Here is a 13,699-nt window from a genome sequence, read left to right as displayed (position 1 = left end):
AAACTTGACTTTTTTTTCGTGTGGGTGAAAAGGGATGCGGGAGGTAAGCAGGTCCGCGCGTTGAATAAATCGAGACGTCATTCCGAGGTCCGCGTACCTGTTCGTCTTGTCCCTGAACACCAACTTCATATTTGAACACGGAGCAATTGGGGATCCGCGGGCAAACTGTTGATTGAAGTTTCCCGCGACTCCCGAGCCTCAGGTTTCAACTTCTCTCCTATATCATGGAGAGCCCCAAAGACAGCACTCCAGGGCGAATCTTTGGTGAGAAGCTGGCAGAGAAGTTCCCGCCCATCCCAGAGTCATCACCGCTGCCAGACCAGCTTAGCGTCGATACCGAGTCTGCTGTTCGCAATAAAACCTCCGATCCAGCACTTGCGCGTACAGACGGTCAGACAGTGGAAGAAATCGCGCACTCCGAACGCTCCGCCTTACGATCTCTACCTGGTATGGTCCCATTCAAAGCTGGCTCGACGATCACTCACTAATAGCGAGTCTTTATAGCCTGGATTCGGTCGGTCGATGAGCCCGAGGAGGACGAAGATGAAGCTACGGCAACCGATCGCTTACTACCTTCCCAACCAAATGACGCATTTGTCGCTCAGCACAACCACTCGCCCTACTCATCGTCGAAGCCGCAACCTACTCACGCGACCACCAACGGCCTGTTTGAGGATGAAACACCACTCGTCAACCGTGAATCGCGCTGGGTGACATTCTCACGAAGCATCCAATACCCCCGAGAGCCCGGTAGAGAGGAACGGCATGTCACGTCAGAATGGCTGAATGAGAATCACGGTGATTACTTGCAACCATGGCGAGGAAAGCACTTGGAGGGCGATAGTCCGGAGTATCCGCTACACAGCGGCGGCCGAAGGGATATCTGGATCAAGCGTTTCAAGAACACGCTCCTGCGAAGCCCGATCGTACCACTGATTCTTCGAATGACTGTTTGGTGCTTCTCACTCTCTGCACTGGCTCTGGGTGGATCGATTCAGCACATGTCTAATCGATTGCATCACCCTCAAGGCCCATCTGCATTGATGGCAATCATCGTCGATGCAGTCGCCCTGGTTTACCTCTTGTACATCACCTTTGATGAATACACGTCAAAGCCCCTGGGTTTGCGCTCCCCCTCGGCTAAAGCACGTCTTCTCCTCCTGGATATATTCTTCATTGTTTTCGATTCCGCCAATCTTAGTTTGGCATTTGCTTCACTCTCCGAGGTGACAGGATCCTGCACCGAAACGGAGGTCAACCAAGCGATCGATCCTCGAAATGATGGTATATGTACGCGACAAAAGGCACTTGCTTCCGTATTGCTCGTGGCACTCTTGGCTTGGCTCATGACATTTTCGATCAGTGTTCTCAGGTATGCCCCTTGTCTATAATTGGCATACTCGATCCATTTTCTAACGTTCTACTAGGCTTGTCGAACGAGTCACACAGTGATTTCAGGGTCTTGTTGTGTTTCATGAATCTTTTGGCTGTTGATTAAATATACCATTTAAGTAAGACTTGATTTTGCGCAAGCGCAATTTTACCTAGACGTGCAAAGCAGGACCGTCAACGCCATACAACGGATCTTGACGGAACCAAGCCACATCCTTGATTCTTTGCACCTTTGCTTTCTCTTCTGGCTTCCCAAAACACATATCCCACTGTTTTCCGTGTGGATATGCGCCGACCATTTGGAACTCTTCCTGGTTCTCGTGCAAGTCCTCTAAGAGCCGATGGCCCACCCCCGCCGGCACAATGATCAAATCACCGCGCTGCACCGTCGGCTCAAATCGCTCGGGGTTCTCCTCGCCTCCAAAACAAAGACGCGCGCTCCCTGAAACCACCCCGAGCACCTCTTGCGTTGTGGAGTGGAAGTGGGTTTTGCTGTACATGCTATATACCCATTTAGGAACAACCTCGCCTACTGCCTCCAGGTGCTCCTCAAGCTCTGTGGATGTGGCATTGAAGGCTCCATGGTATATCATGAGTGGCTTGGATTGGATCGAAGTGTTCGGTATATGGTGCCACTCGGGAATTTGCCGAGTGGTCACTTGAGTGTTTGACAGTGGAGTTATGGCCATTGCTGATTCTCTATTTTGCTTTGCTTGTTTTGCATGGAGAAAGCTTTGGAGTTAGGTTAGATTGTAGACAACAAGCTGTAATACTTCAGGCAAATGACGTCATTCGTGGTGGGGGCATATAAATGTAGATGGGAGGCATGTAGCTTAATATGATAGTCCAGCTTAATGATCACATCTTCTCCTGGTTATACATAGAAAAGTTCTCTGTACGATTTACACTTTTTAGCGCTTCGTATGTCATACATGTTAGGTTCTTATTTAGTTACTCTGTGCTATATTAATTACCCTTTTAGGTTATAACACCAAGAAGAAAAGCTATCTAAAAAAGGACATCTCAAAAGACATCCAAAAAGAGCATCGGACTGTTCTTACATATAACGTTTCTTGTATCATCTTGAGATAGCCACAAATGTGAAAGTGAACCGCAAATTAATACCTGGGAATGGAACTCGGATGTTCAACATCCCCATGTCACGCAATTAACTGTCCACTATGATCAAAAAGACTGGCGATAAAATCACGTCTCCCAGTATCCACTTACAATATCCTTCAACTGAAAAAAAAAGGCTTTTGTCAAAAGAGCGTCCTTATAAAAGCAGGAAATACACTATATAGAGGTACCTATAGTTATACACTTCCTACCATGGGTACATCGATACATTTTCAAGTTCCCTTAAGACTTTTATACATTTATTCCCCTTGTTTCTACTTCTTTCTCTATGAGTATCGTTAGGACGTAAGAAAATTGACTCTATTTGCATATTAAGCATGTGTATTGATCTCAGCATAACTATGTAAATGTCGTCATATATTTGTACACTATAAAGTAGACTGCAGGATCGTTGTAGCCAGATATTTCCCATCTGTTCTCGAGGTTTCGACAAAGCAAGGTAATTGTTTTACACTTAAGCCTTGCTACATGCCTAGGAGGGTTTGATACGCAAAGTCCGTAATAGTACTAGTTGGAAACATAGATCTATGGATCAAGTCTCACTAGAGACGTATATGTTGTGATATCACATAGTTAGATAGAGACAGGTTTATTGTAGAAGAACAAAACCCAAAAATATGTATAGCATCCTATTCTAAAGCAGTGCTTGCCAAATAAATAAGAATCTATATATAACTAGGGTGTTTAGACTCGCTTTGATCAAAAAAGCATCAAAGCCGATGATGTAGATTTGGCGGGAAAGCTCCGCCACCTCACCGCCTGCGGCAACAAGGCCATCCCCACGCTCTGGTCCTTCTCAGCCTCATCACTTCTCTGCTCTTCTGCCTAATCTCTTTTCCAATCTTTACTCTAGAAGTTCCCGAGGAGGGTATCTTCTTGCTCGTCTTTTTCGACTGCCCGAACCCCGCTCTTGCAATACCCCCCTACCCCTCCGAAGCGCCTACCCTCATTTGATCACGAAGATCTTTGAGGCGTGACTTGTGGCGCTACAACCGTCTTGAGGTAATATCCATGATGTGTAACTTGCTGGTTACTATTGAGAGTTAAGAGCGCGTTACTGACTAGTGGAGTAGGACCCTCGGCCTCGCCCACTCACTTTCTTCCGCAACCCACCGACTCCCCTGCAACCGCGATGTCTCTCGCGATGCCGCCGGTACCTCACAAGGATGACCTTGAATCAACGTGAGCAGACAATGAGATTGGAGTTGCTTTAACACGGCGGTGCGGCGTGAGCTAACTGTGGGTTAGTTGGTCATTCCTGGAAACAGGAATCGAGAGCGTCATGCTCAACCTTGACTCCGGTATCGATATGAAGACTGTAAGTGAAATGCTGAACGATTCACTACCTGCGGTGAGTGTGTTTGAGAATAGAAGCTGACTGGCTGTTTTTGTCTAGTACATGGGTCTATACACGTGTGTTGAAGATTCGATCCTACCTCTTGTCTGACGAGAACTGCGCTCACACTTTGATATTAGGGCTGTCCATAACTTTTGCACATCCCAAAAAGCCGTCGCTAGCGGTCAAGGCCTACAAGGACAACGCGGGGGTTGGTCATCTTCCCTTCATGCCGCACCCTCGGCTTCTCGATTTGAGCTGACCTGGACTCAAGCTCATTTGCTCGGTGAGGAACTTTACAAATTACTCGGGGAATACCTCTCGTGCCATCTGAGTAAGGTCTTCAAACAATCACAGAGCCACACCGAGGAAGGCTTGCTTGGCTTCTACATTCGCGAATGGTACCGCTACACGACCGCCGCCAAGTACGTGAACCACCTTTTCCGCTACCTCAATCGTCACTGGGTTAAGCGTGAGATCGACGAGGGTAAGAAAAACGTCTACGACGTTTACACCCTGCACTTGGTCAAATGGAAAGGGGACTTTTTCGAAAAGGTCCATGAGAAGGTCATGGACGCTGTTCTGAATCTGATCGAGAAACAACGGAATGGCGAAACCATCGAACAGTCGCAGATTAAATCCATCGTGGACTCATTTGTGTCACTGGGTCTGGATGAGAATGATAGCTCCAAGTCAACACTAGATGTCTATCGGCAGTACTTCCAGCTGCCATTCATCCAAGCCACTAAAACCTATTATGAAAATGAGTCACGGCAGTTTGTGGCCGAAAACAGCGTGGTGGAATATATGAAAAAGGCAGAAGTTCGTCTGGATGAGGAGAAGAACCGGGTTGGTTTGTATCTGCATCCAGATGTCACCAAGAGCTTGACCGATACCTGTCTGTCTGTTCTCGTCACCGCCCATTCAACTTTGCTCCGCGACGAGTTCCAAGTTCTGCTGGATAACGAACGCCAGGAGGATCTTGCTCGTATGTATCGACTCTTATCACGGATCAAGGAAGGGTTGGATCCTCTGCGAACAACATTTGAGAACCACGTGAGACGGGCCGGCCTGGCTGCTGTCGAGAAGGTTGCTTCGGAGGGCGAAACACTCGAGCCCAAGTTGTATGTAGATGCTCTACTGCAAGTTCACACACGGTACCAGAGCTTGGTCGATGAGGCCTTCAATGGCGAGGCCGAGTTCGTGCGTTCTCTTGATAACGCTTGCCGAGAGTTTGTCAACCGAAACCGCATCTGCAAGACGAGCTCTTCTAAGTCTCCCGAGCTGCTGGCAAAATACACGGACTCACTGCTCAAGAAGGGATCCAAGTCGGCTGAAGAGTCGGAGCTTGAGGAGATGCTGGTGCAAATTATGACAGTCTTCAAGTACATCGAAGACAAAGACGTCTTCCAGAAGTTCTATTCCAAGAACCTGGCCAAACGTCTGGTTCATGTGAGCTCGGTTTCTGATGACGCTGAAACAAGCATGATCAGCAAGCTGAAGGAGGCGTGTGGTTTCGAATATACCAACAAGCTGCAACGCATGTTCCAGGACATGCAGATATCCAAGGATCTTAATAACAACTACAAGGTCTGGCAGGACAAAGTGCTAGAGGATGATGACCGAAAGAGAATGGCCGATGCCCACTTCCAGGTCCTGGGAACTGGCTTCTGGCCCCTCAATGCCCCAACCACACCATTCCTTGCACCACCAGAGATAGTGAAAACCGCCGAACGGTTCCAGAGCTTTTACTTTGACAAGCACAGCGGCCGCAAGTTGACATGGCTGTGGCAACTATGCAAGGGCGAAATCAAAGCTAACTATATCAAAAACACCAAAGTGCCTTACACCTTCCAGGTGTCGACCTACCAGATGGGCATTCTTCTTCTTTTCAACGAAGCCGACACTCTGTCCTACGATGAGATTGAAAAGGCCACTACCCTGGCTACCGAAATCCTCGATCCAAACCTTAGCATCCTGCTCAAGGCCAAGGTCCTCATCGCCAGCCCCGAGGGCGCTAAGCCCGAGCCCTCGACCTCGTTCACATTGAACTACAACTTCAAAAGTAAGAAGGTCAAAGTCAACCTCAACATTCAAATCAAGTCCGAGCAAAAGGTCGAGGCCGACGACACACACAAAACGATAGAAGAGGACAGGAAGCTTCTGCTCCAGGTATGTCTCCTAGCTAATCACCAACCCCCGCACAGTCCATTTGTCCTAACCTTGCTGCAGTCCGCCATTGTTCGAATCATGAAGTCCCGCAAGAAGATGAAGCACGTCCAGCTCGTCCAGGAGGTTATTCAGCAGGTCAAGTCCCGCTTCCCGCCTAAAATCCCCGACATCAAGAAGAACATTGAAGCCCTCATGGAGAAGGACTACATTGAGCGCATGGACGGCGATGAAATCTCATACATTGCTTAAATCAAATTAAACCCCCCTCCACCCCCTTCCTCCAATATTGCACAACCAACTTGCTTCTATTTCCTTTTTTCTGTTGCTTTCTGCTTTTGCTATTGTCTCTTTCTGACACCAGTGGCTTCCCGCGTTCCTTTCTTGTCCTTTTGTGCCATCGATGATGGAAAAGCAAGGCAAGGGAGAATGGGACCCCTGCTGGTCCAGGATAGGACTCCTACAATGGGTAGCTGGCGGATGGAATCAGGCTGATAGGAGCATGAATTCTTCTCATTGTGTCGGCGACTTACTTTATGTTTCTTCTTCATAGCGCTGAGACGACAAACAAATGATGACCTGGTTTTTTCTTTCCTCTTTGCTCTTTGCTCTCTCGTTTTTTTTTATACTTTCTTTGATGAAAATACTAAAACATACTAAATTGATGATTCTCTTCTGTGTAGCTGGCTATTAGGGATTCGAAGATTCCGAATGTTACCTGGCCCCATAGAAAGACCATGGCAAGACATAATGAAAAAGGTCGAGGATTAATTGGTTGTGCTAACACAAATATCTTTGGGATAGAACCTTCGAAGGTATTCTCATAGCCCTATGCGAAACAAGACGACAACCACAAGACAGTTCGATCTATTCTAATGGTATGCAATGCAGAAAAGAAGACAGACACGAAAATAACCCTGATCAAAATCGAACGATTTCACTTCAATATTTTATTCAGTGGATTGATATGCGTAGTACTGGCCAGACCCAGTGTATATTTATGTACAATCAACATGAGAACCGTGCTAGAATGGCTATGCTATGCAAAGCTAGAGATGACAAGACATAGGACAGAAAGTCCGTGAAGTTACTGAATCATCCTAGATGTGAAAAATGCAAATCAACCCCAGCTCCCAAATCCAGCGCGCTACTTCGTACCAGATGAGTCTTTGCTATGGGCTAGATGCGCCTCCTCTTTGACAGGGAGTGCTGTCACCGAGTCCTCAGGCTTTGTATCTACCTCCACACCGCTTGAGGGTGTGGTTTCCTTCTGGATCTGGGAAACAGTCTCCTCGGTCTTCAAACTCAACCCCAAGCCTTCATTCGGCGTAAGAGCCACAGAGGAGAACCCATCTACATCAACGGTATCCCGCTCAGTAGTCTTTCCATCCGGAATAAGGTCCTGAGTGTTCTTGTGCTCCGCATCATCCGCATAAGCCGGAAATCCCTGCGACAGAGGAGACTTCGGGAACGGAATTTCGACAGACTCAGATGTGGAGAGATCATCGTGACGCTGGAACTCGCCGCTGTCGCGTCTGAGCAGGATATTACTCCATCTCTTTCTTCGGCTGGTGCTGCGAGTAAGACCGCCCTCGGCGCTATCGTTGCCTTCGCTATTACGCTGGATGGAACGGCGGCGGCCGCGGTCCAACTCGGCTGTTTCGGTAACGACGGACAAGACAGGGGCGGATGGCGAAGTGAGGTCGGCATTGGGAGTGGCATTCGGGCTCGGGGATGTGACGCGCTTGTCTTGCCATTCGCGGCGCTTTTCGCTCGCCCACGAGCCCCACGAGCTGAGATAGGAGCCGGCTTTTTGGCTGGCTACACTTACAGAGGCCTGGGCCTGTGTCATGTCGACGGATGGCCTTTGGCGGCCTGCGAACCAGGAGGCATCGGCGGGATCCTGGGAGGAGGGGGTTGGTGAGATTGGGGTTTCTTTGTCAATGGAGGTGCGTTGCGATTGGGAGACGGTTTTCTCTTCGTTGCGTTTGCGTTGCGCCTCGCGCATTGTCTCGATGTCGGACCAGAAGCTGGTGAATGCCGCGCTCACTTTCTTTTGTCCGGTTGAGATGTGGCGGTTCAAGGCCTCGCGGCCTTCGCGGACACGCTCATCGAGGTGGAGGTCTGCTACCTGTTGTGAGAGTCTTCTTTGTATATCTTCCATCGTCAGGCCGCCGGCGTTTGGGTGTCGTGGCTCAGTGATGGAAAATAAGAGCGCATCCGAAGTGAGACGCGAAAAGAGGGCATAATTAGATGTGGTTTTCCACTGGGCCAGAAATTCCGTATTGAAGTCGATGGCAGGGTCTCCTTCAATGTTGAGGTTTTGCAGCTGGGTTCTGCTGCGATGCCCCGATTCTCCGACATCGCATGGGTAAAGCTCCTCGTGGTACTTCATGGACGATAATAACGCCAGCAAGTATTCTTCGAACTGTAGTCGGATGAATTCTTCTGAGCCCATAAAGCCAAGGGTCTTGGGTTGTGAAGGATGTTCCTCGTCCCAAGTGTCATTGACAATTTGTGTGAGCAAGTCAATCCAGCGCCTATCGGCCGCAGAAAGGACCAGGGCACTGCGGAGGGAAGGAGAATTTATAACGATACTGTCTTCGTCAAGGTTAATTAGAATATCACTGTAGCGGTCCTTTTGCTGGAGAAGTAGGGAGTTTGTTGAGCCAACCACATATGATTTTGTGCCATCATCTGCCAGCAGATCCAGCAGCTGGAGAGGTGTATAGGGACCAAACATGCTTCCCTTTCCGAAGATTTGCAGTGGAAGCCCCATGTATGCCAACAAAGAACTTCTGTCACTCGTCTTAAGAGACGTTGGTTTCTCAACAGTTTGAGAATAGGTGTCAAAAGCAGGATCCGCGCAGTCCTGCAAGTTGTGGATTAAGCCGGGAATTAAAGATATAAGCGAGAACTGAATCATGCACAAGCGTTCACAGCGTGTCCCGAAGAAAAGCATCTTGGGCTGCAACAGTAAAGCCTTGAAAAGAACCAAAGTCTGAAATTTGAACTCATGGATCATCTCCCGAAGCGAAAGGCCTTCATAAATTAGCAAAGTTTCACACATGTCGGAACAGATGATATCATTACCCAAGTTCTGATCTTTTGGGCCATCATTCAGCAGAGAAATCACCAAGCCCTCGCGGAATTTCTGTATTCATGTCAGCATTTCATTCTATACACTGCTGTAGCCAGTGCATACCTTCAAGATATCAACATCCGAGAAGTCACTGTTAAGAAGAGTACTAAATTAGCCAAACTTCCTCATTCTAAGCCGGGTTCTATCCAGATCCTGTGCCAGCGCATCAGGGAAGCAAGTAGTACACCAGGGCAAGTATATCCCACATACCGTTGCGCGAACCAAGCCGAAGTCACCACGGAGAGCTTCTCACGCAATTGACCTACTCGCTGCGGAGTATCTGTCACGACCACAACGGCCTTTTGTACCGTTGACCGAGTCACATCGGGAGAGCGGTTGATAAGCAGACTCGAATCGATCTGGCGGGAGCAGGCGATGCCGAATAGTGAAGTTTCGGGTGTAGTGGATGCGCCCTTTCGGCACAGTGTGAAGTATGAGAATTCTTCGGTCGACCTGCAATCCGACGGGTTAGTTGGTTTGGCGCAATTCGGCTCTCCTCATCGCGGGATTGCGCCAGAGGAGACCAAGCAGGAGAGGGAATGAAATATTTGTCAAAGACAGGGGTATCGTACAGATGTGCTCCGTCAGATAGGGCCATGAATGGGAGTAGAGACCAGTCATTCTCGGTTGCTGGGTCGGTTCCTTCGTCGGCAATGCAATGCTCAATCTCAGGGCCGCTGTAAGTGTATGTCTCAGTCAGCCAGGTTCCATTGTGGGTCCATCTTTGTCTTCGCTTCAAAGATACGAGCCCGGGGCTTTCGAGTGTCTCATGTCTCACCGTGCATGGTGGAAATCTATGACCAAGACAATTGGGTCTTGTTTATGCTGGACAGCCATCGCGCCGAGCCTTGCGACAGGGGATTCGGTTCGGCTTTGAGAAATGCAATTAAAATGCTGGGAATGAATGGTTCGAATGAATGGTTTGCAATATGTAGAAAGAGGTGCTTCTCCTCCAAAACCTCGACGTAGGTTTCCCATGAGACTAAGATCGTCGCAAACAGGGGAACATCGCTGATACGGTTATCGCACGGGGAGCGGGCGGTGAATGGTAGCCCCGCCAATATCGAAGGGCATCAACATCACGGGTCATGTCTCTAGGGCTAACTGGGGAAAATATATATAGTAGGTATTGGAGAGAAATAACTTAGATTGCGTAGATATTTCAAAGGATTAAGGGTTATCAGGTGCTCCATCGATGAACTAAATCAGATCCCCCGTATGATTCTCCTAATCACCAACCAATTCTTGACGACGCCGAAGAGCTATGGACAATGATTTCCAGAAAGACAAAAAAAGAACAAAGTAGGAAATGAAAAATAAGATAAAAAACACAAGTGAACACGCTAGCTTCGTAGCACCCTTGAACAGAAATAGGGCCAGACTTCAAATTTTGAGACTGGAATTCAATGGCAGAAGAGCGTTTCTTTGGGGGGAGATTTCTCGTCAAACCATTATGCGAATGCCTGTCCAGTAGCGTTGCCCTGCACTGCGCCCTGTACCAAGGCTTGGCCAGCCTCATTGCCTTGTTCAATGTTGTGGAAGTCGAGAATTTCCGAGTACCTATGGTAGAAAATTAGTAAAAAGAATCGTGGCGGGGTAACAAAACAAGCACGTACATCATGATCTTCCAGGTATCTACGGGCAGATCGGCATCATTGAACGACCAATCGAACTTCTCTTGTGCGACAGGCTCATCGGTGGGGTCATGGTAGGGAGCCAGGTACTCATGCGCTAATGCTTCGGGAGCTTGAATACGCTGCTTTGGGTTGAAAACCAGCATCCGTTCGAGCAGGTCAACAGCTAAAAGAAAAAGAGACAAGTTAGCGTGTTGTCATAATCCCCCATAGTCAGCTCAAATATCACGTACCATCGGCATCGGCGTTCTTGAATTTATTTGCGAGGGGTTGGCGCTCGCGCTTTGGTAGTGACTTGACAAATCGGAGGGTCTGGACCATCATATATTAGCATGTCTTCGTCTTTCACCAAACAAAGAATAATTACTCACGTTCTCGCTGCAGATGGTCTGGATCACGTCATCGGGAGGAGTGCCAAGCAGCTCCGTAATGATCGAAAACTGGTTGACATGGTCCTTTCCGGGGAAGAGCGGCTTTCCTTCCAACATCTCAGCGAAGATGCAGCCCGCGCTCCAGATGTCTACCTCGACATCGTACTTTTGCCAGGTGAGCATGATCTCGGGCGCGCGGTAGTATCGTGTTGAGACATAGCCGGTCATTTGGGGGTCCTGGATGCGGGCAAGACCAAAGTCGCAGATTTTCAGATCACAGTTCTCGTTAATCAGGATGTTGCTGGGTTTCAAATCCCGGTGGACCACACCGGCGGAGTGAACATATTTCAACCCACGCTATCAAAAAGTCAGGTTTTGGTGTCCCGGATATTATTCCCGTGGCAATCTTACCAGAATTTGGTATAAGAAGTACTGGATGAATTGCTTTTCAAGAGGTCGCGAAGTAAGAAGTCGGTGGAGGTCAGTTCCCAGAAGTTCGGTGACGAAGTAGCTGTGATCATTAGTTTACACCGTTCAACCCCACCTTGTAGATAAGGGGGAACATACATGTCTTCCAAAGGCGAAATAAAAATGTCACTCAAGCTGATAATCTGCGGAAGGTCAGCAAATAAGCCTGGTCCATTCTATTTGATGGAGTACGGACGTTCTCATGACGGAGATGTTTGAGCAGCTTCAGCTCCCGGTAAGTTCGCTTGGATAGAACGGGGGTGCTGAAGGGCTTCATGATTTTTTTAACTGCGACTGGCTGCGCAGTCAATTGATCTTTGGCAGAACTGTTGTATTGGTGGCCTGGTTAGCATGTACTTAGGCTTGGAAAGATCTTGTGCGACACAGAATGACAGAATGCAACATACCAGACAAGTCCGAAGGCACCCATTCCCACCGGCTGCAGTTCCGTATACCTAGAAATCAAGTTAGCACCAATATCCTCATAGACGCTGCTGAAGCGCCCATTGCAAATGTAGCAGAACAGGGCATTGCGAACCGGCTGGTGATCTCAAAGGTGGTGCCGAAAATCTGGGCACGCACGAATTCCGCCATGATGGAAGGTGGGGGTATGCAAGTGGATAAACAAGAAAGAGAGAGGTTCCAACGAGAATTTCAAGTCAAAGAAGACGAAAGAGAGAGAAGATTGGGGCTTTCGAAAGAAAATTGCTTGAAGAAAGGGGTCGCGAAGAAAGCAAGTGTGTTGGCAACAGGTGTGGGGAAGGGACTGGGTGAAAAGCGCAGAAAACAAGGCCGATGACGTTGGCGAAGCCCGGTTTTATGTGGATGACTCAGCAGCTTCATACCTGGGCTGGGCTGTATATTAAGGCTGGGTTTTCTTAGTATGTTATATATTATAGATTAGAACAGTTGTTTTATGTACATTTTCAGAGAATATCCATGGATTTAATACGTCCAAGTCTTATACAATAAACTTCCTACATATGTCTTCCATGCCCAGGTGTTGTGTGAACTTCCAAGGTTGGCAAGTTGCCCTCGCTCCACAACCACACGCGGCCCAGACCCCGGTCTTATCCCGGAACATGTTTCCTTTGAACAGCATTGTTCTTTGATAGGATTGATATAGACTGTAGAACTTGTATATGCAGGTTGATTCGATCAGATTTATCTACGTATATTAATGTTTTTAAATCTGCGCTTAACTCGCCCAAGAACGAGTATACGGAGAGTTCTTGGAACTCTGTTTAGAACCTTGGCAGCCAGAGTACAACCCCTCACCTTCAATCTCCTTAAACGCAGACATGATAAACTCCAATGTTTATCAAGTCTACATGTAGATAAGCTCTATCATAGCTTCCTCTCTGATGCTCTAATAGGGCCGGTAGACTGTCCTGGGTGACATTACTGTACAAGACAGACTCCAAGATCTAGAACTAGAGCACACCCCTCCATATCAAATGTTTCTTCCCCAAACTAAGCCAGTTCCAGTCTTCTATGACGTGGTCTTATTAGCTTACACTATCTCCCAAATCATCGCTACATCGTAGCATAGTACATACTATATCAAGGACCCGGAATCTGCACCCAACCGTAATGGCCATGTACAATGCAACCCCAAAGGAAATTAACCAAAGACCTTGGGTCAGATATTAGTTTCAATGGGGGTACTTGGGTCCTGTCACCGTCTGATGTGGGTGCGAGTTTGGCGGCCGAGACATGTGAAACAATGCCTGCCACGCTACTGCGGAAATGCAACTGCGGACACGCAACAAAGACATGCAACAAAGACCTTTGAATGATGTGGTTGTGACTGGATAGGAATGCAGCTCATTTAAACTCTGAAGATACCTTTCGGGGTTTCATCTTCCCTTGGCTGTATCTGATAGGGGAGTGCACGTTCGTATATTCAATATTCGTATACACATAAATCCTCGGGAAATATATATGTAGTGAGCCTGATGATTATCTTTACTTCACACCTGGGCACTGGCTAGGCATTAATAGTAGCACCAACAAGGCACACTCTCCCAGGCCTTGATTCTTGCTT

At 48.0% G+C, this 13,699-nt stretch overlaps 5 protein-coding genes across 5 annotated transcripts; 2 read left to right on the top strand and 3 right to left on the bottom strand.

Moving 5' to 3' along the window:
* Positions 1–224: 224 nt before the first annotated feature.
* N7471_003049 (phospholipase D regulator) lies at positions 225–1,452 on the top strand (the record flags this gene model as incomplete). Its single annotated transcript, XM_057275769.1, has 3 exons — positions 225–447; positions 505–1,372; positions 1,428–1,452. The coding sequence occupies 3 exons, from the start codon at positions 225–227 to the stop codon at positions 1,450–1,452; spliced, it is 1,116 nt and encodes a 371-aa protein (XP_057140407.1).
* Positions 1,453–1,544: 92 nt separating this feature from the next.
* Positions 1,545–2,081, bottom strand: N7471_003048 (cupin domain-containing protein; the record flags this gene model as incomplete). The annotated part of the gene is made up of 1 exon (XM_057275768.1): positions 1,545–2,081. The coding sequence occupies one exon, from the start codon at positions 2,079–2,081 to the stop codon at positions 1,545–1,547; it is 537 nt and encodes a 178-aa protein (XP_057140406.1).
* A 1,595-nt stretch (positions 2,082–3,676) lies between these two features.
* Positions 3,677–6,289, top strand: culA (cullin culA; the record flags this gene model as incomplete). The annotated part of the gene is made up of 6 exons (XM_057275767.1): positions 3,677–3,714; positions 3,781–3,850; positions 3,929–3,945; positions 4,009–4,079; positions 4,143–6,040; positions 6,101–6,289. 6 exons carry the CDS (start codon positions 3,677–3,679, stop codon positions 6,287–6,289), a joined length of 2,283 nt encoding a protein of 760 aa, XP_057140405.1.
* An 895-nt stretch (positions 6,290–7,184) lies between these two features.
* Positions 7,185–10,016, bottom strand: N7471_003046 (uncharacterized protein; the record flags this gene model as incomplete). The annotated part of the gene is made up of 6 exons (XM_057275766.1): positions 7,185–9,079; positions 9,131–9,191; positions 9,243–9,270; positions 9,390–9,632; positions 9,752–9,856; positions 9,958–10,016. The coding sequence occupies 6 exons, from the start codon at positions 10,014–10,016 to the stop codon at positions 7,185–7,187; spliced, it is 2,391 nt and encodes a 796-aa protein (XP_057140404.1).
* A 290-nt stretch (positions 10,017–10,306) lies between these two features.
* On the bottom strand, positions 10,307–12,415 carry sakA (mitogen-activated protein kinase HOG1). The gene is made up of 9 exons (XM_057275765.1): positions 12,191–12,415; positions 12,060–12,107; positions 11,849–11,978; positions 11,752–11,795; positions 11,596–11,695; positions 11,185–11,541; positions 11,047–11,125; positions 10,796–10,979; positions 10,307–10,739 (listed from the first exon to the last, which is right to left on the bottom strand). The coding sequence occupies exons 1-9, from the start codon at positions 12,244–12,246 to the stop codon at positions 10,631–10,633; spliced, it is 1,107 nt and encodes a 368-aa protein (XP_057140403.1). The 5' UTR covers positions 12,247–12,415; the 3' UTR covers positions 10,307–10,630.
* Positions 12,416–13,699: the final 1,284 nt, after the last annotated feature.

The sequence above is a fragment of the Penicillium samsonianum genome (genome assembly GCF_028829775.1).
Source record: "Penicillium samsonianum strain IBT 33392 chromosome Unknown utg000002l_segment0_segment0, whole genome shotgun sequence".
NCBI classification, from domain to species: Eukaryota; Fungi; Ascomycota; class Eurotiomycetes; order Eurotiales; family Aspergillaceae; genus Penicillium; species Penicillium samsonianum.
The sequence above is the reverse complement of the archived record's forward strand: the minus strand, read 5'-3'. Positions and strand labels throughout refer to the sequence as shown.

What these genes read in the sequence shown, in the direction of transcription:
- sakA (XM_057275765.1), bottom strand. Translation starts at nt 12,246, where the DNA reads ATGGCGGAATTCGTGCGTGCCCAGATTTTCGGCACCACCTTTGAGATC. An exon ending in GGTGCCTTCGGACTTGTCTG is followed by an intron (nt 11,979 to 12,059) that starts GTATGTTGCATT and finishes CCAATACAACAG; the next exon opens with TTCTGCCAAAGATCAATTGA. An exon ending in ACTTCTTATACCAAATTCTG is followed by an intron (nt 11,542 to 11,595) that starts GTAAGATTGCCA and finishes ACTTTTTGATAG; the next exon opens with CGTGGGTTGAAATATGTTCA.